This window comes from Microcaecilia unicolor, chromosome 3 (assembly GCF_901765095.1).
Source record: "Microcaecilia unicolor chromosome 3, aMicUni1.1, whole genome shotgun sequence".
Taxonomy (NCBI): Eukaryota; Metazoa; Chordata; class Amphibia; order Gymnophiona; family Siphonopidae; genus Microcaecilia; species Microcaecilia unicolor.
Window position 1 is genome coordinate 33,508,443 of NC_044033.1, and position 25,086 is coordinate 33,533,528.

General features: G+C 45.3%; 1 protein-coding gene across 1 annotated transcript in view; it reads right to left on the reverse strand.

Moving 5' to 3' along the window:
* CALM2 (calmodulin 2) overlaps positions 1-25,086 on the reverse strand; it is a 77,424-nt gene that overhangs the window by 12,230 nt on the left and 40,108 nt on the right. Inside the window, exons 3-5 of the mRNA XM_030195821.1 lie at positions 16,155-16,298; positions 15,973-16,079; positions 1,017-1,152 (exon numbers count right to left, since the gene is read on the reverse strand). Coding sequence (XP_030051681.1) covers positions 1,017-1,152; positions 15,973-16,079; positions 16,155-16,298 — 387 coding nt within the window. The remainder of the gene's footprint in view (positions 1-1,016; positions 1,153-15,972; positions 16,080-16,154; positions 16,299-25,086) is intronic.

Sequence of the window (25,086 nt, forward strand, 5' to 3'; positions counted from 1 at the left end):
AAGCAATCCCTAGAGTGGGTGGGATCCTAGTACTGCTGCCCTGAGAGCCAAAGCCCAAAAACTGGCTTCCAAACACGCTGCAAAGTCCACCCTGTAGTGCTTGGCAAAGGTATACAGCAACCACCACATATCTGGAGACAGTAAGGTAGTACCGACACTGGGTGTCACTGTATGCCAGAGTCCCTGAAGACCCCAGGATATTTGGATGCTGCATCAAATCCGAAGACATGCTGCTGCTGTTTCCTCCACCTCCTGTTGCAGTGCTCCAACACCAGCCAGCAAGTCCCACAGAGGGAACACATCACAATTCATCCTGTTACCAGTGCAGCAAAACTGTCCCAAGCAGCGAGTCAAAATCCTTGTAGAACTTGCAGCCCTCCAAGCAGTTCAAAGTCAAACTTTACCACTCCCTGCTGCTCCCCCCCCCCCCCAAGCTCAATCTCCACAAGTCTTACCACTCCCCACTGCTCCCCCCAAGCTCAGTCTACAGAAGTCTTACCATAGATGAGAGGCTCAGGCCTGATACTCTCTCCCATGCTCTCCACAGGAAAAAGGGGATAGTGGAAGGGAAGGAAGTAAATTCACAAGGCACTACAGACAGGGATCGGAAGACCTCCAAATATGACTGAACGAGCCACCCACAAAGCTCAACTGGGGACCAGCTGACCAACAGCAAATTATTCAGAACCAGAGGCTGAAGTGTCCATCCACCTGCTAGAGATAAAGAACTGAAAAACTAGCTGAAACATCTCTTGGCATCCAGTCAGCTCCTCATCTCTCGCTCCGCCTGGCAGTTGGACACAACTCACAGGTTCTAGAATACTGGGAAGCTATATAATGGAAGTTTTCTATGGGTGGGAACATCTAAAGAAATGTAGCTGTGATACAAAGGGCCTAGTTTTATAACTTATTAGTATGGCTAAAGTACAGCCTTCCCCTAAATAGAAATCCAACCCAACTGTGTAGCTAGGGTCAAAAGATTTAGTTATATCTAGAGTAAAAAAAAAAAAAATTACCTTCATAATTTACTTGACCATCACCATCAATATCTGCTTCCCTGATCATCTCATCAACTTCTTCATCTGTTAATTTTTCCCCGAGGTTTGTCATCACATGACGAAGTTCTGCTGCACTAATATAGCCATTACCATCCTAAAATGGAAAATTTACAGAAAGCTTTCAGGTACTAGACAAGATATACATAGCTTTGGGGGATCACTTAAGTTTTGAAATGTGTTTTATAGAATATCATAGCTTTCTGAACTGTGTTTTACTGGCAATTACAGCAGACCAGTCTTACACTATCAATATAAACCACAATTATCCTAAACATCTACAGTTATACTTCTAACAATGAAACCTGCAAACTGAAAAACAGCAGCAGAGGGAAAAAAAAAAAAAAAAAAGTCTTACCTGAACTTTTCACCAGATGGAAAGCCGTTCTTTATAACTTGCCCCTTAAGGGTATCTTTTAGCTAGTAGCGCTTTAGAAATGTCAAATAGTAGTAGTAGCCATAGAATGTTCAGTATTTTGAATAGTCAAGCAATGGTGCTCACAATTATTTCACCAAAACACAAAGGGCAATACAAAGTGTCAAACTAAAAATATCTATATATGGCAGGCACAATTTAAATTGTCCAAATAGAGTGGATAAGATGAACAACTGAAGATATCTGCAACTAGAAGTGTGAAGTCAAAAAGACTACACCCAAATATTTAGAAGTCAACAAAAAAGTGAAGGGGGACCACACAAGGAAGAAGCAATAGAAGGGCTGGTCACCCACAGGGCGACAGTCTTGCCCAGACCACCTTGTCCAGACTTCTGCAGATTGAGACAGGAGATGTTGAGAAAGCCAATCAATCTTCTCAAGGTAAGCCTGAAGAGAAGGTTCGATTATATGGGTTACGGGAGGAAACTAGGACAGTGTAAATACAGCACCGAATACAAGATTCCAGGATCAGAGCTCCCAGGGAGCCAAGAAAGATATTAAAAGCAAAGGTGAAAGCATAGCCCAGGCCAAATATATTCCATGTATTAAAAAAACAAACAAAAAAAAAACCCCACCAAAAGACAGCTGGCATGGCTAAAGTGAAAATGAAGAAAGCTATTAGAACTAAAAGAAAATCAGAAAATGGAAGGAACCAACCAAAAGTAACAGCATAAGGAATGGCAAGTCAAAAGCAAAGTGCTGATGAGGAAGGCAAAGAGGAACTTACCATAGTGGACATTAAATGAATTCTCTCCCCCAAATCTTCCTCGGTGAAGACTAAAGCACAGACACAGGTGCCACAAACGGTATTCAAAGTTGAATAGAAAAGAAACAATGAAATCTCTAAGAGCCTGTAGAATGTAATGGGGCAATTTGACAAACTGAAGAGTAGCAAATCTCCTGGACTGGATGGCATTCATCCCAGAGTACCGATAAACTAAAAAATGAACTTGTGGAACTACTGTTAGTAATATGTAAAATCAAGCATGGTTCTGGAAGATTGGAGGGTGGCCAATGCTGATTTTTAAAAAAGTTTTTAGAGGAGATTCGGGAAATTATAGACAGGTGAACCCACTGTTGGTGCCGGGCAAAATGGTAGAGATTATTATAAAGAACAAAAGTTAGAGCATATTCAAAAACATGGATTTAGTGAAGGGGAATCATGCCTCACCAATTTTGAAGGGGTGACCAAACATGCAAATAAAGGTGAGTCAGTTGATAATGTATCTGGATTTTCAAAAGTACTTCATGAAAGACCCCAGAGGAAATGGGAGAGTCATGGGATAGGCGGTAGTGTCCTATTGTGGATTAAAAACTGGTTAAAAAAAAAAAAAAAAAAAAAAAGAGAAAACAGTAGGGTTAAATGGTCAGTATTCTCAATGGAGAAGGGTGTATAGTGGGATTCCACAGGGGTCTGTTGAGTTTAGTGAGCCGCTGTTTGGACACCATATCAGCTGTCCAATGACAAAGCCACAACAGATGGCAGGAAGCGATCACCAGAGCCCTTGTCTGGTTAAGGCACTAACCAATCATACAGGGAGTCCGCTAAGTATGCCAGACCCAACTCCATGTGGGGCATAGTGGCAGCCAAGGCGGAGAGAGAGAGTACCGATCCAGTGCCTGCTATAACCAGCTAAGGCATGCTCTGGCTGTGCAAAAACTACAGGTAGAGGCTTGCCCTGGATGGTTTCTGCGTGCTTGTCATCTTAATATTCACTGTGGAAGTGGCCTGTGCCTCTGGATCTGTTATATTCAGCACTTCCAAAGCCCTAGTGATCAGAGAAGGCAACTCATCTATGGAAAAGTGGATGGCTGTGGGGTCGCCAGGTTCCTCATGAAGAATCTCCCTCTCCAATTCATCCAGCCGAGAAGGGTAAGGGGAAATGGAGCCCAGAGGCCAGAAAGCCAGATGGTGCATATACCTGGCACCTCAGTGCAGGAGATAGCAATGCTGCCCCCACCAGGCCCTCAGAACACCCCTCTGAACAAAAGGCCTGCTGCCAACTGCCAATTACCAGTGGGAGAATCTCTTTTACGTCTCCACTGCCATGCTTTGCACACAAGTGCTATCCACCTGACTGCCAGCAAAAATGTAAAGGATCCACTCAACTGCAGAAAGGTTTGTCCCCCCCCCCCCAGGTCAGAGCCTACCACCCAAACTGGCTCATGAGACTGAACAGCAGGAAAGACCTGTTCCCCTGCTGTGTCTTAATAAAAAGTTCAGCTGCTTTTTTTTTTTTGAGGAAGGCTACAGCCAAGAGAAGAAAACCAGGTCTGTAAACCTAGGTATCAGGTATGCCCCATCCCCAAGGAAGGCACCGCTTGGCCAAACATCCCTTGGCTCAGATCCATCCCAGGAGTTTGAGATGTCCATCTACTGGAGATAGAGATACTGAGGGACTGGCTGTCTGGTATCACTGTCTTCAGTACAGTATTCCTTATCCCCACAGCACACCAGTTTCTGGATCATCTGTAGCAGAGGCTAAGGAAGTCTATAAGGTGGCAGTAGGGTTCACAGAATGTGTCCAACTGCCACAGCCTGATGCAGATTTTTAAAGGCCAGGGGAGAAAAAGATGTACTCCATGGGTGTGCCCTATCATCCTCAAATTCTCACAATTTTAACCAATTTTATTTAGAGGAAATTAACATTTTGAACCCACTGCTTAAAGGTGATAATCTAGAAGTGATGGATTATAACATCTCCCAGCGGAAGCACTTGTAAAACAGATCTAACAGATAATATTGATTAATTACACCATCACCACATTGTGTAGTACCAAAACAGTTTTGATTGTGCAAGTTGCAAGAGTACTTGGATAAGGGGAACAGAGGTACTAGTTACAACTGCATTTGAATTAATGGCTCAAGAACTGCTTTGAACAAGCTTAGTGAAATAGTATTTGGGGGCCATTTTACAATGGTTTGTAGGATTTTTACATAGAAGAAATATCAATGGCCTCAAGATAGTATAAAAGGTGGCCACTGGTAGACTGCTACCTAGTAGTTTATCCTCAGTAGAAGTTGCCACTTCCCTGCCAGAAATATTTTCCCAGGCAGGATATCTGAGAAATACTCTCATATCAAGGGGCACAATTTATGTCCGAGCTGATCCAAAGTCTTCTGGCACACTGAAATAAAGTCTGTCCACACTCCCCTGAAACTAATGGGTTGGTGGAGATTTAATGGGACGACTTGTGGAGTCAGGAATACTGGGAAAGTTACTTGCCCTACCTACTGCTTGTGTATAGAGAAGTATCCCAGTAGTCTTCAGGATTCTCTCCAATTGAGCTGCTTTATGGCCAAAGGGTGAGAGGGCCCCTTAACCTAAGAACACTGGGAAGGGAAGGTCAACACCCCTGTAGCGTGAAGCCCAAAACAATTTTATGAAGGTCCCAGTACGTCAAAATAAGCTTCAGGCTAACTGGGTGGGACCTTACAATGTCATATGGCACCTGATACACTGTTCTCTATGGACTCAGGACAGAAAGCAGTGTACCTTTCATGTAAACATGTTAAAGGTCTACATAGATCACACAGCCATTGTGCTAGCTATATGCTGCCCACCAGAGGACTGTCAGATAGGGAACCCATATCTGATCTTCTAGTGGAGGCAATACCAGGGTGATCTATACAACAAGTTGCAGTGGGAGAGCAATAACCCACACCCAGAAACAGCAGCTGAAAAATCAGTACGGCACACATATGCAAATATGTTCTACTAAGCCAGGAATTACTCATTTGGCTATTCACAATGTGGACACTAGTGACCATAAGTGTCAGATGGGAATGGCAGAAGGCCAGTATTTAGGGCAAGAGTGGGAGGTAAACAGTTAAAAGCCTGAGCCAGCTAAGGTAGAAGCTATACAAAATTGCCCCCCCCCCCCCCAACCAAAGTACTAGCCTTCCACAGGACAACAGGGTATTACAGAAAGTTTGTGCCTTACTACAGCACCATAATCAAGGACCTGACAAAACACCCTGCCCCAAATCATTTCATGGTCAGAGTGTGAAGTAGCCTTCCAAATGTTAAAGACTGCATTAGCTACCACGCAGGTACACAGGCTTTGGGGCTGTGTTCAGTCAAGTGAATAGCAAAAGGGAAGAACACCCTATTGTGTATCTGAGCTGCAAACTCCTGGACAGAGGTAGTGTATGCCACCAATAAGAATGCCTGACCTTAGTGTGGCCCCTTAAACTGCATCTGTATGGGTGAGACTATAAATCAGAGATCAGAATCCATCGGTCTGGCTTGAGTATCGGGAGATAACAGGAAGCTACTTTAGTGGAGTCATAGTAACATAGTAGATGACGGCACAAAAAGACCTGCACGGTCCATCCAGTCTGCCCAAGAAATGTGCCACTTTCTTGTGTATACCTTACCTTGATTTGTACTTGTCTTTTTCAGGGCACAGACCGTACAAGTCTGCCCAGCACTATCCCCGCCTCCCACCATTGGCTCTGGCACAGACCGTATAAGTCTGCCCGGCACTATCCCCGCCTCCCAACCACCAGCCCCGCCTCTGCCATCCAATCTCCGCTAAGCTCCTCAGGATCCCTTCCTTCCAAACAGGATTCCCTTATGTTTATCCCACGCATGTTTGAATTCCGTTACCGTTTTCATCTCCACCACCTCCCGCGGGAGGGCATTCCAAGCATCCACCACTCTCTCCGTGAAAAAAATACTTTGACATTTTTCTTGAGTCTGCCCCCCTTCAATCTCATTTCATGTCCTCTCGTTCTACCGCCTTCGTATCTCCGGAAAAGGTTCATTTGCGGATTAATACCTTTCAACTATTTGAACGTCTATCATATCACCCCTGTTTCTCCTTTCCTCCAGGGTATACATGTTCAGGTCAGCAAGTCTCTCCTCATACGTCTTGTAATGCAAATCCCATACCATTCTCGTAGCTTTTCTTTGCACCGCTTAGATTCTTTTTACATCCTTAGCAAGATACGGCCTCCAAAATTGAACACAATACTCCAGATGGGGCCTCACCCCTACAGATGTACAACTTCACCATACAGCACCAGAAGGGTAGTTAACATGGCAATGCTGATGGACTCTCCAGGAAGGAACAGTCAACCACACACAGTAGACTGTTGAAACCTGACCAGCAGTCCAAATGGGCTGAAGTCTGGGGTCTCTTGAAGTGTGTGTGTGTGTGTGGGGGGGGGGGGGGGGGGGGGGGAGGTGTGGCAAACTGGAGATTTCATGCTTTGATTTGTAATGCTGCCCTGTGACACTTCTTTCCTTCAGTATATTTCCCTTGATTTGTCAGCAGGTGTGTGACCTTTGCATTATAGCTGTAGTAGAGGTCTTTTCTTTGTAGCTTAGCTTCCCCAAAAGAGAAAATCCCCCCCCCCCCCCCCCCCCCCCCCGGAGAAAAGTAACCTGCAGTGTCATTGGCCAAAAATCCTCAGTGCTAAGGCTCTGTGCCCTAAAGCCAAAGACCTAGCCTAGAATGTGTAGAACTCCCAAGTCTCAGTTGGGAGTGTGGAGGGAATAGACCTCTGCAACAAGACCCTGTTTAATTCCTGTAAGCAGTTTTCCTGATCTCCCCAGGTACTGCTTAGGTAGTAGAACGTGTTCAGTTAGATTTAACATTAAATCCTTGTTATTTTACCTGTTCCTAAGCTTACCATTCACTGGTGGTAGTGTTGGGCCCTCTGGGAAACTCATAACATGATATCTGGGATGAACCAGCAAAAGAAAAGAAATTACTGTAACTGCATTTAATTTTCAAAAAGGGAGACAAAAATGAGCAAAAAGGTTAAAGAGAAGTTAAAAGGGTCGGCTGCTAAAGTTAGGACACAATCAGGTGTGGACGTTATTCAAAAATACCATCTTGGAAGCCCAGACTAGATTAAAAAAAACAGCCAGCATGGTTAAAAAGTGGAGAGGCTATTGCAGCCAAAAGATTGTCCTTCAAAGAATGGAAAAAAGGACCCAAAATGAATATAAGCACTGGCAAGTCAGATGCAAAGCATTAATAAAGGTGACTACAAGAATATAGTCACAGTAACAACTTCAGGTACAACAGAAGCAGAAAGCCTGTGAGGGAATCTGTGGGACTTAGATCACGAAAAGAGCAAAAAAAGGGGCACTCAGCAAGGACAAGGCCGTAGCAGAGAAACTGATATGGAAGAACTGAAAAATCTCTGAACCTAGATGTACTGAGCCAAACTAAGTAGTAAATCACCTGGACAGGATGGCATACATCCAAGGGTACTTGAACTCAAGCATGAAATTGCTAATCTGCTGTTAGCAATATGTAACCCGTCATTAAAATCGTCTGTAGTACCTGAAGATTGGAGGATGGCCAAGACGCCAATTTAAAAATGGTTCCGGGCTGATCTGGAAACCAGTGAACCCAACATCAGTACCAGGCAATGTAGTGGAAATTATTATAAAGAATAAAATTATGGAACAGTCAGCATGGGATCAACCAAGGAAAGTCTTGCATTTGCTTCATTTCTTTGAAGGATGAATAAACAAGTGGATAAAAGGTGAGCCGGTTGATGTGTATCTAGATTCAGGTTTTTGATAAAGGTCTCATGAGGAATCCTGACAAAATTAAAGAATCATGGGATATGAGGCAAGGTTCTGGTGTGGATTAGGAATTGGTTATTGGACAGAAAACTGGAGGGTAGGGTTAAATTGTAATTTCTCTCAATTGAGGAGGATGAATGCTGGACTGCCACAGGGATTAATACTGGGACTGGTGCAATTTAACATTTATAAATTGGGACAAGCGAGATTAAATTTAGATGAACTATTTAAGATACGTGCAGACCGAAATATTGCAGGAAGACCTTAGGAAAAGTCTTCCAATATGAACAAATGCAAGGTGATGAATATTGGAAAGAATATGAATTAGTTACCTGATGCTAGGATCTACCTTGGGGGCCAGCATTTGAGGAAAAGACATAGGTGTCATGCTCAATGTGCAGCAGCCAAAAAAGCAAACAGGATGCTAGAAATTAGGAAACGGATGGTGAATAAGACCAAAAATACTGTAAATGCCTCCTATTGCTCCACAGTGCAACCGCACCTCAAGTATTGCATTCAGTTCTGGTTGCCGTTATCTCAAAGACAGCAGAATTAGAAAAGGTTTAAATAGAGACACAGGAAAGCAACTGTATGTCCTGGGATTTGTAACATGGAATGCTGCCACAAATTGGGTTTCTCTGACCTGGCCACTGTTCGAAATAGGATACTGGGCTAGATGGACCATTGGTCTGACCCCTTATGACTACTTTGTTGATCCTGGCAGTTTGTGTTCTCGGTCTGAGTTTTTCTAGGAACAGAGGGGCCTCAGGATTGCGGCTCCCAGTGCCCCTAGAAACCACCAGGGAAAATACTAATACTAATAACTTGTCCAGAGGCAAGCGGGACCCAGCTGGCAGGTGGAGGGTAAGTCTAGGTAGGACCCTCTAGGTGACCACAGGGTAAACCCCAGGTGGGTAATAGGGGTGGCACACAGGCATTGTATGACCGTTGTAGATGTTATATTAGTAATGCCCTGTTTAGCATCTATAATTACCAGCCATCTTGCTGTTTAAGGTCATTGCAAGACCTTATATTGGCTTTGCCCTCTCACCATTTGTGCAGTTTAGTGAGCACAACAGGGCTTTATATGGGAAAGCCCCTGAGCTTTGAAAGTTTACATTTTCATGTACATAAGTAATGCCACACTGGGAAAAGACCAAGGGTCCATCGAGCCCAGCATCCTGTCCACGACAGCGGCCAATCCAGGCCAAGGGCACCTGGCAAGCTTCCCAAACGTACAAACATTCTATACATGTTATTCCTAGAATTGTGGATTTTTCCCCAAGTCCATTTAGTAGCAGTTTATGGACTTGTCCTTTAGGAATCCGTCTAACCCCTTTTTAAACTCTGCCAAGCTAACCGCCTTCACCACGTTCTCCAGAGTTTAATTACGTGTTGGGTGAAGAAACATTTTCTCCGATTGGTTTTAAATTTACTACACTGTAGTTTCATCGCATGCCCCCTAGTCCTAGTATTTTTGGAAAGCATGGACATATACGAATATAATTCATGTAATTTCAGAACACTAAAAATGTGTATTTTACATAAGTATAATTTGGCGTTGCTTGTGAAGCCTTGTAGAAAAATTGTCTTTTACCTAATAGTCTTCTTTTAGTTGCAGCAGATGAATCCATAGACTTGAGTTATGACCATCTACAAGCAGATAGAGATGGGAGGTATGCAGAGCTGAACTCTTCCTTTATATATGAGAGTGCTCCTTGGTCAGCCAGTATGTCTCAAAGCAGATGAGTGAAACAGGAAAAATTTAGATTTTGCTCACACCTTTTTCAGTAGTAGCTCAAGGTGAGTTACATTCAGGTACACTGGATATTTCTCTGTCCCAGGAGGGCTCACAATCTAAATTTGTACCTGAGGCAATGGCGGGTTAAGTGACTTGTCCAAGGTCACAAGGAGCAGCAGTGGGATTTGAACTGGCCACCTCTGGATTGCAGGACCGGTGCTCTAACCAGTAGGCCACTCCTCTACTCACTCGCTTATCCCAATTTATATTTAGAAACAAATCAGATGCATCATAACACTCCTGACCCTATAAACAGATGCATGTTAACAGCAGAATACAAGCAGGGTTCTAGATCCAACTGCTGCAATTGAAGGAAAGAAAATTAGGTAATTTTTACTCATCAGCAGCAGATGAATCTAGAGACTTACGGGATGTAGCAAAGCAATACTCAAGATGGTGGGAATTAAAATCCCCACAGAAAGCAACTGAAGCCACTTCTGACAGCAAATAAGCCCAATCCAACACGCAACTTGATGCTCTGGATGCCGCCCCTCCCCGATTCAGGCCAGTCAGCAGGATGAAGACATAATTGGAGCATTGAAACTAACCTCCAAGTAACAGAGAAGCACAAGCCAAACATCCTACAGATGTAGGAGCTAAAGTCCTTGGCCAATTCAGATGGAGACAACCTTAGGCAGAAATGAAGACAGTAGACACCTGCCTTAGTGAAGTGAAGCAGTTTGGCCCAGACAGGAAAGTGCCTGAACCTTTAATTTGCTGAGCAGAAGATTGGAACCAGGAAGAACACCTTCAAGGACAGATCCTTTAGTCACCTTCTGAAGATGTTCAAAGAGTGCTATTGCAAAGACTAAAAGGACCAAATTAAGAATCCCTCTGTACAAGGCAGCTAAGGGGAAGGTTAAGGTGACAACTCCCTTCAGAAAGTGACCTATATCCAGATGTGTGGCAAAAGTCTGCCGCCAGCTATAGTGGCAAGTTAGGCTTGTCACTTGACTCTGAAGAGCTAAAAGCCAGCCCCTTCAATCCCTCCTATAAAAAAAAGGCCAAACTCTGAGGCAAGCAATAACAAAGAGGGAAAATGGCTCTGAACAAGCCTCAAAAACCTCAGAGAATACAGAAGATGTAGACCGCTTTCTCGCTTGAAAATTTGTCTCCCCCCCCCCCCCCCCCAGTAACTTCTTTAGTCTTGACCTCTCAAGAGTCAAGTCATAAGACCAAAGGGGGATAGATTCTTCATCAAAATGGGACCCCGACGAAGCAGCCCTGTACACCAAAGATGCATGGATCAGGCACCACCAGAATGACCAACCCCCGATGGGACAGGACTGTGAAGCACACACCCACTCATGGGCCGGGGGGGGGGGGGGGGAGAGACAGAAGGCTGGTTGTTTGCCAAAGCTGGAGCAGCTCAAGATCCAAAATGGGAATGCCCCAGACCTCAGTTGAGTGCTGACTCACTGTGTGCTACTAAGGAGCAAACTGCACTGTAAATTAAAAATCAACTTCAGTACACAAAAAAAAAAAAAAAAAGAGAGAAAGAGAGAGACAGAGAGACAGAGACATGTTTCAGATTGCACCACTTCCAATGTTATGCCATTATGTGCCCCTGTCCTCGGTCTATATTGGTAAGACCAAGAGACCAGTCAAAACCAGAATTATTGAACACCGCAGTTGCTTGATGAGAGAATTGTATCAGCACCTTTGGTAGCACACTGGAAGCAGAAGGATCATTCAATATCGGACTTGAAGTTTTTTGTAATTAAAACATTTAAGAAGAACTGGCGTAGAACATTACAGATAAGATGCTACTTCAGGAAGAACAGAAGTTGATTTTTAATTTACAGACTTTAGAACCCTTTGGATTAAATATAGAGATAGAATACAAGCATTTTTTGTGATTTTTTAATGGGATATGCAGTTTTATATTACTCATTAAGTTTATTCATTTTTTGTACAAATCTTGTTTTGGTTTTATTATTTTTGTTTTTTGGTGTATTTAATTTTTGATTTATCTAACGTTTTCCAATATTGTATTTTCACCTTTGATATTTTTGATATTATAAAAATTCCTTTGCTATTTAAATATGAAAGTGATGAGTGCATAATGAATTAATCCAAATTTATATATTTTTTATATCATATATTTCCACATTTTTAGCATTGATCTTTATACTAATACATATATATTTCATCTTTTAAAGACTTTTTATTATTCTCATTCATGTCACTGGAGGAACAGCCTAGTGGTTAAAGCATCCAGCTTGTAATTATGAGGTGGCTGGTTCAAAACCCACTGCTGCCCTATATTTTATTTTAATTTTTATTTCATCTTTTGGCATTTTGAAATGCTATATCCATTTTGCTTGTCACTCTTTATCCTTAGTACTGGTTCATCAGTTCTACATTTTAAAATTATACTGTCTGATGATTTTTTTCAAACTAGATATGTCATACTGAGTGCTACTCATACTTTAAGCCTGCACAGCTGATTGCTCCTTTTGGCACGCTTTCTCTTATAAAACGGACGTACTGTGAACACGTCCCTTTTAACTTCACGGAAGTGTAACTGAATACGCTGAGCTGTTTTTCCTGCATCGGCAGTGGTAAGTCCTTCATCACAGTTTACTTCTCCTGCGACTATATATCTAAAGAGTGGATTCTTCGTCCTTGTATTTTTTAAAATCAGGTGCCGCATCTATTATTTTTAGTTTTAAACAGCACAGGATAAAACCTGCACCATCTATTTTGGGTATTTGCATCACAGACTCATTTATTTATATCTTTTCTAAGCACAGAAAAACGGAGGTCCTGTGTTCACTAAATTATGCATTAATTTTTACAAATTAGCTTTTTTCAACATTTGTGCCATACTACATTTTCTTGAGATTTTTTTGAAATATTGGTGTATTTGTGGATAGGATGTACGCAGATTTTGATACTAAACTTGTGCATTGATTTTCCGATATATGCATATACACCCACACATATATATATATATATATATATACATATACATACACACACACATATTCTTTATGCCTGCTATGTTGCCATAAATAACTGAGCGTTTTCTGTTTTATCTATAGGATTACAATTGTAGCAGAAGCCTTGCTTTCATTCTCTTTGAGCTTAATATTTGTATAGCTATATATCACAAGGTCAGTTTATCTATGACACGACTTATATGGTTACATCATATATCATTTACTAATTGATTTTAAGTGTGTTATTTAATTTCACTTAGAGTTTTTTTTCGTTATACTTCATTTTGATTTTTCTGCTAATTTTTAGATGTCATCCTTCTTTGGTAATATACAACAAATTTATTGTATGTTATATATAATCTAATTTTTTAATGATTATATATTTGAAAACTATATATGTACGAGTATATGTATTTTATAATTATATATATATATATATATATATACACACATACACAAGCTAGCATTTCTGCAATACTTTTTTATATAAAAAATTTTTTAAATTTTATATGTAATTTTTATGTTCATCACACATTTAACGTTTTATACTTATTTTACTTTTGTTTTGCATGATTACCATTGTTTGGTTTTATTTCATAGACTCCCGAAGAAGGCGTCTGTAGCGCCGAAACACGGCTGTGTTGTGTATATTTAAAGAGATTGTTCCTAACCTATGTCGCCTACTAGTGTTGTTCAAGAGCCTACACCTCCTACTCCCCCTTTCCTCAGATTCTACTTTTCGTAATTTGTCTACCTCCACCCTCGTGGTGGTTTAGCTGACACATGAATGTTCACAAAGTTTCATCGAAATCCGTTGGTCACGCAGGGACCACCAGACCACTTGACATGGAATGACCCAGAAACCAGATACAAATATGAAAAAAGTTTGAGGTCCAAGGACATGAAACTCCCCTGGCTGAACTGCTGCTATGACGGTCTGCAAAGTTTCCATCTAGAAGTGCCCGACTCCTTTCTTTAGCACTGCAAAATAAATGGACTGACTGTCCTGGCCACTGGAATGACGGCACCCAAATTCCTGTAGAGACTGGTGAATGACAGCCCCTGAATTCCTGTACAGACTGGTGAGTGCCTAGCCTGCTGATTGTGCTCTAACCTTGAATAGGGACTCCAAGAAAATCAATTTGAGAATCTACAATTTGGGAAGAGTTCAAGCTTATAGCATTCTGATTAGTATCCAGGATCCACTAATCTGACCTTGGACTACTCTTCATAGAGCCGAGACAAAACCCATCATTGGGAAGGATGGGGCCAACTGAAGGGTTTTGCTCATCAGCACAAAAAGGACTGTTTCAGCTGAAAGGTAGAAGAGGAAGAATGCATCGGCCTGTATCGTCTTACTTTCTTAAGACTAGAGCGCAGCTGTGTACATCTAAAGGAAACTGGCAAGAGTTGAGACTTGTCTCCAAGATCCTTGACTAGCTTTGAGGTTCTCCAGGAGAAGCTTACCTCGAAAGGCAATTTGGTCAGACACTGTCTGGCTGTAACCACTAAGCTCACCTGCTTTGCTGCAAAGACCCTGATGTTATTCAGGAATCAGCCATAAGTGAAATCCATTGCTTTCTCTACCCAAGACAAGCCCAGGCTGCATACACAGCACAAAGTGACAGATCCAAGACCTCAATGTCTTCAGTGCAGATATTTCAGCTTTTGGTCCTGAACATCCTTAAGAGCAATTCCACCTTTCCATTAGAAGGGTGGTCTTAGTAACTGCTGCTATTAAGGCATCTGCCTTAAGTAACCGGAACTTTTCCATCTCCTCTGGACAGACGGGGTAAAGCTAACCCATAGCTCTGGCCACTGCTCTGAAGTGAGCTCCTGCATTGCCTCATGAATCTGGAAGAACCTGAGACTTCTTCATGCTTACCATCATAAGACTGGAAGCCATAGCGAATGGTGGAAGTGAAGAGATGTTGAAAACCTCCAAGGCATGACTGACATTCTTCCTTATGAAGCATATGGACTGCTGTGAGGTCATCAGCTTCATCAGCAACCCCTCATCCAATAAATCAGGCAGAGGGGCTGCAGAGGCAGAGAACCAGACTGGGAGCACTTAAGATATATCTGGTGCCAACAAAAGGACAGGACAAACTCCTCAAAAGGCCCAGCAGCAAGGTTAGCACACCCACTACTGCCAGCGCAGGAGAAAGACAGCAGGAAAACTGACCTGGTCATCATTACTGAGGTAGCAGAAGCTTTCAGGTCGACTGCTTGGCTGACCCCACCGTGAACTCTGATGCACCTGAGTTTGGGAACTAACATCGGGAACATTGCCCCAATGAATCCTGCATAACAAGCAATGTTTTGGCACAAAGCTGTGTATGTAGAATCTCCCCTCCTCTAAAGAAAGAAGCAACAGCCTTAAACTGTTCACCCTCAAAGTCCTGCTGTCTTTTGTTTGAAATCCTGTGAGGAAGAGGGGGAAGGAGGAGGGTCCTGGCACCAGGTGTAACCCAACAGTAGGCACCAAGAGACGCCTAACAACCCTCTGCTCCTCAGGACTAGGAAGCCTAGAACAGGAGCCACAAGCAGATGAAACCAGGAACTGGAGACTGTCCACTTGTTGGAGATAGCATAATACTGGCTGACCAAGGAGATTACAGTCCTATAAAGGTAGAGTTCAGCTCTGCTTCTATCTTGACCTGCTGGTAGATGGTCTAACATGTCTCTAGATTCATCTGCTGCTAAGGAAATATGTTTCTTATTGCTTATGATTACGAGTTGTATATTTTGGGTTTCTTTTATGTTGTAATCTACTTTGAACCTGGAGGTTAAGTGGAATAGAAATATTGGAATTTAAGTTAAAATGACCAGATGAAAACAGAACTTTCAGGTAACTTCATTTACATTCTGTAGCATAAAGGATGGCCACATGTAATTTACTACTACTACAAATCATTTCTAAGTCAGTTTTCCATGCTTTAAACTACTCAGTGTAGTTTAAAGATCCCTGCTTAAAAACCCCAAACACTTGCAAACTATGATTCAGTTAAGCCAAATGTGACATGTGCCACTTGACCTTTTAAGTAGTTTTGATACTCATTTTCTACAGAAGTTATACTTCTAAAGCAATGATATCAAAATTGAAGCCATCTAAATATTTTATGTGATATTTTTCTCTGCTGTTTTATGTTCAAGACAACCCCTCCAACCAGTAAATCCATACCTTATCAAATACACGAAAAGCTTCTCTAATCTCTTCTTCACTGTCTGTGTCTTTCATTTTTCTTGCCATCATTGTTAGAAATTCAGGAAAATCAATTGTGCCATTGCCTAGAAGAGATTTGCAGTGAAATGTTTAGAATGAAAGTGGTCTCCCCCTCCCCCCCCCCCCTACACACTCCTTACCATCAGCATCTACTTCGTTTATCATATCCTGCAGCTCAGCTTCTGTTGGGTTCTGCCCCAGTGACCTCATTACAGTTCCCAGCTCTTTTGTTGTGATTGTGCCATCTCCATCCTTGTCAAATAGTGAAAATGCTTCTTTGAATTCTGAAAAGAAGAGGGTTAATTATATAAATTTCTTAATGGGACAGTATCCCACACTTAAAGGGAGTTCTGGCAAAATTGGTTGCAAGTTTAAATTATAATTGAAGAGCATGATGCCCACAGCCTCAATATCCAGCAATGTATTACATACACTTATTGTAAAGTATGCCTTCTGAAGGTGTAATTTAAGTCACACCTGTTTTTTTTTTTTTTTAGTCAGGCTGTACCATCTTAACACAAGTGTTTTGTTATCCCCTCCAACCAGCAGAATGGAGAGAAGCCTCTTCTAGTGACACTGATAAGTGTTGCTGTGCTTTTTGGCAAAGCCATACTGGATCTTTCCAAAACAGTGGAAGGCCCCCAGAATGTACATCTAAGCACCAATCACTTCAGGTATAAAATGCTTTCCATTTGTTATGGCAAAAGGAGACATTAGACCTTACCTGCTAATTTGCTTTCCTTTAGTCCCTCCGGCCCGGCCCAGAATGTGACTGATGGGTTGTGCACGCCTTCCAGCAGGTGGAGACTGAGAAAATAACTGACTCTAGAGAGCCAATAAGAGCCCTTGCCAGCCCGAGAAAGATCCAGTAACTTAAGTACCAAAGCAGAAAGAAGCCAAAGAACCATCTGTGCACCCGAAAGCCTGAGCAGCCACCGGCACCTTGCCAACACAGGGTACGTGCCAAAGAAAATAGTGTCCCCATAACCACATAACCCCAGAAATATATTTTTTTATTTGTTGCATTTGTATCCCACATTTTCCCACCTATTTGCAGGTTCAATGTGGCTTACAATACATCATGAATGGTGAAGGTATATAATGTACATTTAGTATTACAGAAGGATTTTGGTAACATGATAATGATAAGGCATGATAGTTTAACAAGCAAGTGTGATAGACAGTTCTGGATATCTGTAAAGGAGTTCACATTTTTTAATCTTTGTGGTATGCTTTGTTAAAGAGATGGGTCTTCAGTAGTTTACGGAAGTTAGTTTGCTCATAGATTGTGGTTAGGAAGGAAAATGTTGACGCATGTGTTAGTTTGTATTTTAGACCTTTGCAATTGGGGAAGTGAAGATTAAGGAATGTTCGGGATGATTTTTTAGCATTTCTGGGTGGTAAATCTATCATGTCTGACATGTAGGCTTGGGCGTCTCCGTAAATGATTTTGTGAACTAGGGTGCACACGTTGAACATGACGTGTTCTTTAAGTGGGAGCCAGTGTAGCTTCTTGCAGGGGGTTAGCACTTTCGTATTTTGTTTTACCGAATACGAGTCTAGCTGCAGTGTTCTGAGCTGTCTGAAGTTTGATTATTTGCTCTTTGCAGCCAGCGTAGAGTGCGTTGCAGTGGTCTAGATGACTTACCATTGATTGTACCAGATTGTGGAAGACGTTCCTTGGGAAGAAAGGTTGACTCTTCAGTTTCCACATTGAGTAGATCATCATCTTGGTTGTGTTTTTTTGCGAAGACCAAGTTGCCGCCCTACAAATGTCCTCAGGAGGCACGAGACAGCATTTCACCCACAAGTCACTTGTCCTCTGGTAGAATGCGCCTCAACGCCTTCCGGAACGGATTTTCCAGAAAGGTAAGCTGAAGCAACCATTTCCTTAAGCCATCGGGAAATAGTGGACACAGAAGCGCTGCATACGACTGGTAGTGTTATAGAAGTGATTTATAGTAAGGAGAGTGGTGAGAAACTCTCTCGAATGGATGTGATCAAAGATCTCAGGGTTTCTGTCTGAAAATAGGCCATTTGCAGATGCCTGTTGACCCTTTGAGATCCAGGAGTCAGTTTCCTTCCTTCTTTAGCACCACAAAACAGATTGAATACCAACCCAGGCTGGAATCAACAGAGAGAAGTGGCCTGAAGGGCTAGCAATGCCTCTACCATGCTGGCCGAGCAGTCTCCCAACAAGGAGACCGTAAGGAAAGGAATGACTGGGTGGGAGAACTCTAGCCATCACCAGAATACCTGTTGGTCTGATTGTGGCCCACTTGTCCCAAAAATGCCTGAAAGTGTCCCTTAATCGGCCCAGATGGGTGGGGGTTGGTCTGGCAGCAGTTGCTCACCCCCAACTGCCCTGCCAGTTTCCTGTCCCCCTGAAAGGAAGGCTACCAGGACTGAAAATGCAACCTCTGCCTATAAAGGTCAGACAACCAGGCCTATATTGCTTGCTGTCATAAAACCAGGCATGTGCCAAGTCCGCAGGGCAAGCCAGGTCCCTAAACCAAATTGCTGAGGTCATCCCCAGAAAATTTACCTTGAAAGGGTAACTTGACCAAGCAGGCCTTGGAGGTGGCATCTGCTGCCCAAGCCCTCAGCCAGAGCTGATGCCTTGTGGTGATCGCTATGAGGGAAAATTAGGTTCTTACCTTGGTAATTTTCTTTTTAGTCACAGCAGATGAATTCATTACGAATGGGTTGTGTCCACCTACCAGCAGGGGGAGATAGAGAACACCGAAAACCATAGTGCCACTAGGACGGCTAGCTCTACCTGCTTCTCAGTATTTGAAGCTTCCAAAGCAGTGTTAGACCGCAAAGTAGCATAACATGAACTTTCCTCATAGCGACGAATGCCCCAGAACAGGAGCACCACCACAAAGGAGGGACGAACTCAACCTCCTGTAGTACAACAGAAATCCTGAAGACTGTTTTCCAACTTCTCCCAATGAGGGAACATGTCTGCAGGAAAAACTGAACACAAAACAGTCAATCATGGAGGGATCATGGATTCATCTGCTGTGACTAAAGGAAAGAAAATTACCAAGGTAAGAACCTAGTTTCCCCTTCCTTGTCATCAGCAGCAGATGAATCCATTACGAATGGGATGCATCAAAGCAATCCCTAGATAGGGCGGGAACAAGCCACACCACGCGCAAGCACTTGTGCTCCAAAAAGCACGTCCCTCCTGGCAGCCACATCCAGCCTGTAATGACGGGCAAAAGAGAGCTTAGAAGCCCAAGTAGCTGCACTACATATCTCTTGAAGAGAGAGTGCTCCCGTCTCAGCACAAGAGGAGGAAATCGCTCCTGTGGAATGTGCCTTAAAGGCATCAGGCAGAGGCCGGCCAGATAACAGAAAAAATGGCTTCCTTAATCCAATGGGCTATAGTGGCTTTAGACGTTGGAGACCCTCTGCGAGGACCTGACAACAATACAAAAAGGTGATCAGAGGTCCTGAAAACAGTCATTCGCAGGTACTGCAACAGAGTCCTGCGCACATCCAAAAGGTGCAACTGGCCAAAGGATTCTGGAAACTCCTCCCTAGAAAAGAAGGACAGAAAAATAGGCTGGTTTAGGTGAAACGCTGAAACCACCTTAGGCAGGTAGGAAGGCACAGTACGTACCGTTTACGCCGGACTCCGAAAATTGCAGAAATGGGTCTCGACAGGACAGTGCCTGGAGCTCAGGCACTCGTCTCGCCGATGTGATGGCCACCAAGAAGATTGCCTTTAAAGTCATATCCTTCTCCGAAGCCTGCCACAGTGGCTCGAAGGACGAACCCTGCAGAGCCTTCAATACCGGCCCCAGGTTCCAAGCCGGACAAGGTGACCGCACGGGACGACGGAGCCGAAGCACCCCTCTAAGAAACCGGGCAATGTCTGGATGCGCAGACAAGGAGAGGCCAGCAACCTTCCCTCGAAAGCATGCCAATGCTGCCACTTGCACCCGCAGGGAATTATAGGCCTTTTTGTACACCATCCTGCAAAAAGTCAAGAATCGGCGAGACAGAAGCCCGCATGGGTGTGATCACCTTTGGAACACACCAGGCCTCAAACTGGCGCCAAATCCAGGCATATGCAAGAGTGGAGATGACCTTGTTAGAATAGCTCACGTCTCTCAATTGCTATGCCGTAAGACCAAAGCGGCAGGGATCCTCCATGGTTACCAGGCCCTGCGTCAACAGGTTCGGTACCAGAGGCAAAGGAAGAGGAGCCTCCACCAGCATCCACCGGAGGTCCGCATACCACAGCCAACTGGCCTAATCCAGGGCAATGAGAATCACAACTCCCTGGTGCAGCCGAATTCGCAGGAGTACTCACCCTATCAAGGGCCAAGGCGGGAACACATATAGGAGGCCCAGATGCCAGGGTTGAGCCAAGGCATCCAACCCCGCCAAGCGAGGATCTCTCAGTCTGCTGTAAAAGCACGGGACTTTGGCATTTGTGCTTGACGCCATCAGATCTGCTACGGGTGTTCCCCATTTAGCACAGAGTTGAAGGAACACTTCGTCTGCCAACTCCCACTCTGCTGGGTCAATGTGGTGTCTGCTTAGATAATCAGCTTGCACGTTGCTCTGACCTGCAATATGAGCTGATGACAGGAACTGTAGATGCAGATCGGCCCAGTCGCAAATCTGAGTGGCCTGCACGGCCAGTGCTCTGCACTGTGTTCCGCCTTGATTTATGTAGGCCACTGCCGTCATATTGTCCGACAGCACTGACAGCCAATCCCTCCAAGGTCAATTGAAAGGCCAGCAACGCCTGGAAAATTGCTTTTAACTCCAAGCAATTGATGGACCACTTCGATTCTTCTTCGAGTGTCCACAGACCCTGGGCATGCCTCTCCTGGCAATGAGCTCCCCAGCCCTTCAGGATGGCATCGGTTACCACCAGGCACCAGTTGGGGAGTGCTAACAGCATTCCTCACTGCAGCTTGCTGTCTGAGAGCCACCACTCCATGCTGAGTCAGGCCGCAGGGAGCCAACTGAGTCTGAACTGATGATCCTGGGAAATGGGAGACCAACGTTGTAGCAGGGAACACCGCAGCGGTCTCGTGAGCGCTCTCGCCCAAGGCACCACTTCTCGGGTGGCCGTCATCGACCCCAACAGCTGGACAATGTCCCAAGCTCACAGGAGAGGCATCCTTGGGAGCAGACGGACCTGGGTCTGAAGCTTGCACCTCCTTTGCTCTGGTAAAAAAACCAACCCCGAGGCAGTGTCTAACCAAACCCCCAAATACTCTAGAGATTGAGAGGGGGTCAGGTGACTTTTGGGTATATTGACGACCCAGCCCAGAGATTGCAGTACTGAGATCACTCTGGCTGTGACATGATGATTCTTCTGCAGAGTACGCTCTGATGAGCAGGAGGTATGGGTGAACCCAGATACCCTCTCGCCTGAGAAAGGCAGCTACTACCACCCTTACCTTGGAAAAGGTTCCGAGAGCTGTGGCGAGGCCAAAAGGCAAGGCCCGAAACTGAAAGTGTTTTCCCAACACCACAAACTGGAGAAACCATTGGTGCGGGGGCCAAATAGGGATGTGCAAGTAAGCTTCTTTCAGGTCCAGAGACATGAGAAACTCTCCTGGCTGAACCGCCGCAATGACGGAGTGCAGGGTTTCCATGTGGAAATGCCGCACTTAATGACTCGTTGACTTTCTTCAAGTCGAGAATGGGCCAAAAGACCCGCCTTTTCACAGCCCCACAAAATAAATGGAGTAACGACCGCGTCCGGCAGGAAGCACGGGGATCACCGCTCCCAGGTGCAACAAAAGCCTTGAAAGGTCTCTACCACCGCCCGTTTGACAGCAGTGCCGCATCGGGACTCCCAATACACATCTCTCACCAGGGCGGTAAATTCCAATCTGTAGCCGTCTCTGATCAGGTCCAAAACCCACTGATCTGAGGTAATCTTTACCCACTCTGAGAAAGAGGGAAAGACGTCCAACTGCAGGAATCGAGGAGTGGGCCGGCGCACCATCACAGAGGGTCGCCCATGAACTCCCACACCTTGAACCGACCGCTGCGGAGCGTTTGTGCGAGCGAAAGGAGTTCCTCTGCTGAAAACAGGCACGCAAAGTAAACCCCAGAACGCCCCAGGCGGTACCTTCTAGCTTCACGAAAGCGATGTCTGGAAGAGGAGGGAACAGCCTGACCCTTGGAAGAAGGCTGCGGCCTATCCTCAGGTAACTGCTGGGGTTTAGTTTCCCCCAGGCCCTTGACAATTTTCTCCAACTCCTCACCAAATAGAAGGCCCTGGAAGGGCAACTTCGCCAACCTTTGCTTAGAGGCCATGTCAGCCACCCAATGCCGTAGCCATAGAAGGCTGCGAGCGGCCACCACCACAGCCATCTGTTTAGCCGAAGCTCTGACCAGATCATAGAGGGCATCAGCCAAAAATGACAAGGCCGACTCCATCCACGGTGCCACCTCCTCAAGGGGCTCTGCTCCATCCCTGGGCTGTTCCACTGCCTGTTACCCTAACACCACCGGAGATGGGAAGATGGTAGAACGAGAGGACATGAAATGAGATTGAAGGGGGACAGACAAGAAAAATGTCAGGAAGTATTTTTTCACGGAGAGTGGATGCTTGGAATGCTCTCCAGCGGGAGGTGGTGGACATGAAAAACGGTAACAGAATTCAAACATGCGTGGGATAAGCATAAAGGAATCCTGTGCTGAAGGAATGGATCCTCAGGAGCTTAGTCAAGATCGGGAGGCGAGGCTGGTGGTTGGGAGGCAGGGATAGTGCTGGGCAGACATACGGTCTGTGCCCTGAAGAGCACAGGTACAAATCAAAGTAGGGTAGGGTATACACAAAACGTAGCAGATGAGTTATCTTGTTGGGCAGACATGGACCGTGCAGGTCTTTTTCTGCTGTCATCTACTATGTTACTATGTTGCAACCAAGCGAGGCAGGCTCGAGCAGCATAACAAATGCACACAGATCCGTAAGGCTAGGCCTGAAATTTCAAAGTAACGTTTCATTGCTGATTCCAGCCGTCGGTCCTGCATGCCCTTCAGGGCGACCCCTCCCTCTACTGGGAGAGTAGTCTTTTTCATCACAGCCATGACTAGGGCATCTACTTTAGGCACGGCCAAGCGCTCCTCACTAAGAGGATATAAGTGCCCCATTGCCCTGGCAAATTTCAAAGGCCCCTCGGGGTCCACCCGTTGAGCCGAAATAAGCTCTTGGATGGAGTCATGCAAAGGAAAGGCTCGAGCAGGCTTCTTAGTACTTGCCATCCTCGGATTACCAGAGGAGGCCTTGCCAAGAGCAGGATCTTCAATAGAGAGGGCCTGCAAGGCGTCAGAAATAAGTGCTGGCAGCCCCCCTTGGTGGAAAATCCTAACCGCGGTGGTATCATCTGGATCCAGTGGCAATCCGGCACCTTCCTCTGGCTCCTCAGACCACGAAGGCCTGCCAGACCCCTCAGAATCCCCACAGCCCGACCACGGGGGGGGGGGGGGGGGGCACTCTGAAGGGGAATTTACCCTTCTGCGCTTGTCTTGCGGCCAACTGTCTGGGGGAAAAAACCCTGATGGCAATCCCGGCCCGGTCTCCACCGGAAAGGAACCAGGTAGCAATGCAGAGTCAGACACCTGCGGCAGAGCCCTCTAACATGAACGCTTTATGTAAAAGCAACACCAACTCAGGGGAGAAAGGCTCACCCTGGTCTCCCGGTTCCAATCCGGGGCAAGCAGCTCCTCTGGTAGCCTCCATCCGAGACTCCCTTCCGGCCTCAGACCCCTCTGCTCCTGCGGAGGTCGGACCATGCGGCGCATCCAAGATGGCGCCTGCTGCCAGCTCCACCCAGCGGGAAGACATTGCTCGCCATGCTCGTGCCGGCCTTGACGTGTGAAGAGCACGATTTACAGAGCCCCGCCGCTGATCTGCGCTTAACCTCCGCAGCCATTGCCGAAAACGGTGGAAAATTTCAAAATGGCAGATCTGAGCCAAGAACGCCCTGATCACGGGCCCTCCCTGGAGCAACTACAAGACGCTCTTACCTCAACAGACCGAGTCCCAGAGCTCTGGTCACGCTGCACAGACAGAAGGAAGCCTCAGAACCGCAGCGCTAAAAAGCGCGTCGTGGGGTTTTTTTTTTTTTTTTTTTTTTAAACGCTGCAAGGAAAGTTAGAGGTAACAGCTACAGAGGCACTCGGATGTCCAGAAGGGTGGGAAAGGCAGGGAAAGGACGAACCAATGTGCCTGCATCCACATAGAAGAGTGGGAAAGGCAGAGACAGGGTAAACCTATATGCCTGCATCCACATAGGGGGAAGGGTAAGGCAGGGAAAGGGAATAAGCTGTGTCCAACCCTGCTGGGAGATAGAGAACACTGAAAACCATAGTGCCTCCTGGACGGCTAGCTCCATCTGCCTCAGTATTCTCTATCGCCCCCCTGCTGGTAGGTGGACACAACCCATTCGTAATGGATTCATCTGCTGCTGATAAGGAACATTCCTTCTCGAAGGATGTCATCACATAGCACCTGCCAGATAAGCCCACCGCCATCCGGGCACTGCCCCAGGAACAGACTGTTGGTGCCACTGCAAACAGACCCGAGCGACAAAAGAGCTACAACTAGATGCCTGCAGCCCCAGAGCAGCCACCTCAAAGGCTTGCTTTAAAGCGTGCTCCAGCTTCCTATCTTGCAGGTCCTTCAAGGGAATGCTGCCCTCAACCAGCAAGATAGTCTTCTTGGTGACTACTGTCAAGTCCTTGTAGGCAATGCAAACTTCTCTTCTAGCACTAAAGGATAGACAGGCCATGGCCCGCCCTACTTTCAGGCTCATGTCGGGCATGCTCCAATCGAATGGGGTAATGCACTGGACAGCCGCACCTCCTCCCCCACCCCAGAGGTCTTTAAGTCTAGCTGCCCGACTATCTGCTGCACACACAAGTGTTTCTCTATGGACAATGCCACCAGAGCCTCAAATCAAGGAGCCTAATGCCTCCTGCACCCAGTCATCCCCTGGAGAAGTTCACCTTCCTCCAAAGGCTCCGACAGTAAGGGTCCCTCCGAACAGACAGCTGCAATCTCCAACTGAAGCAAGCTGAACC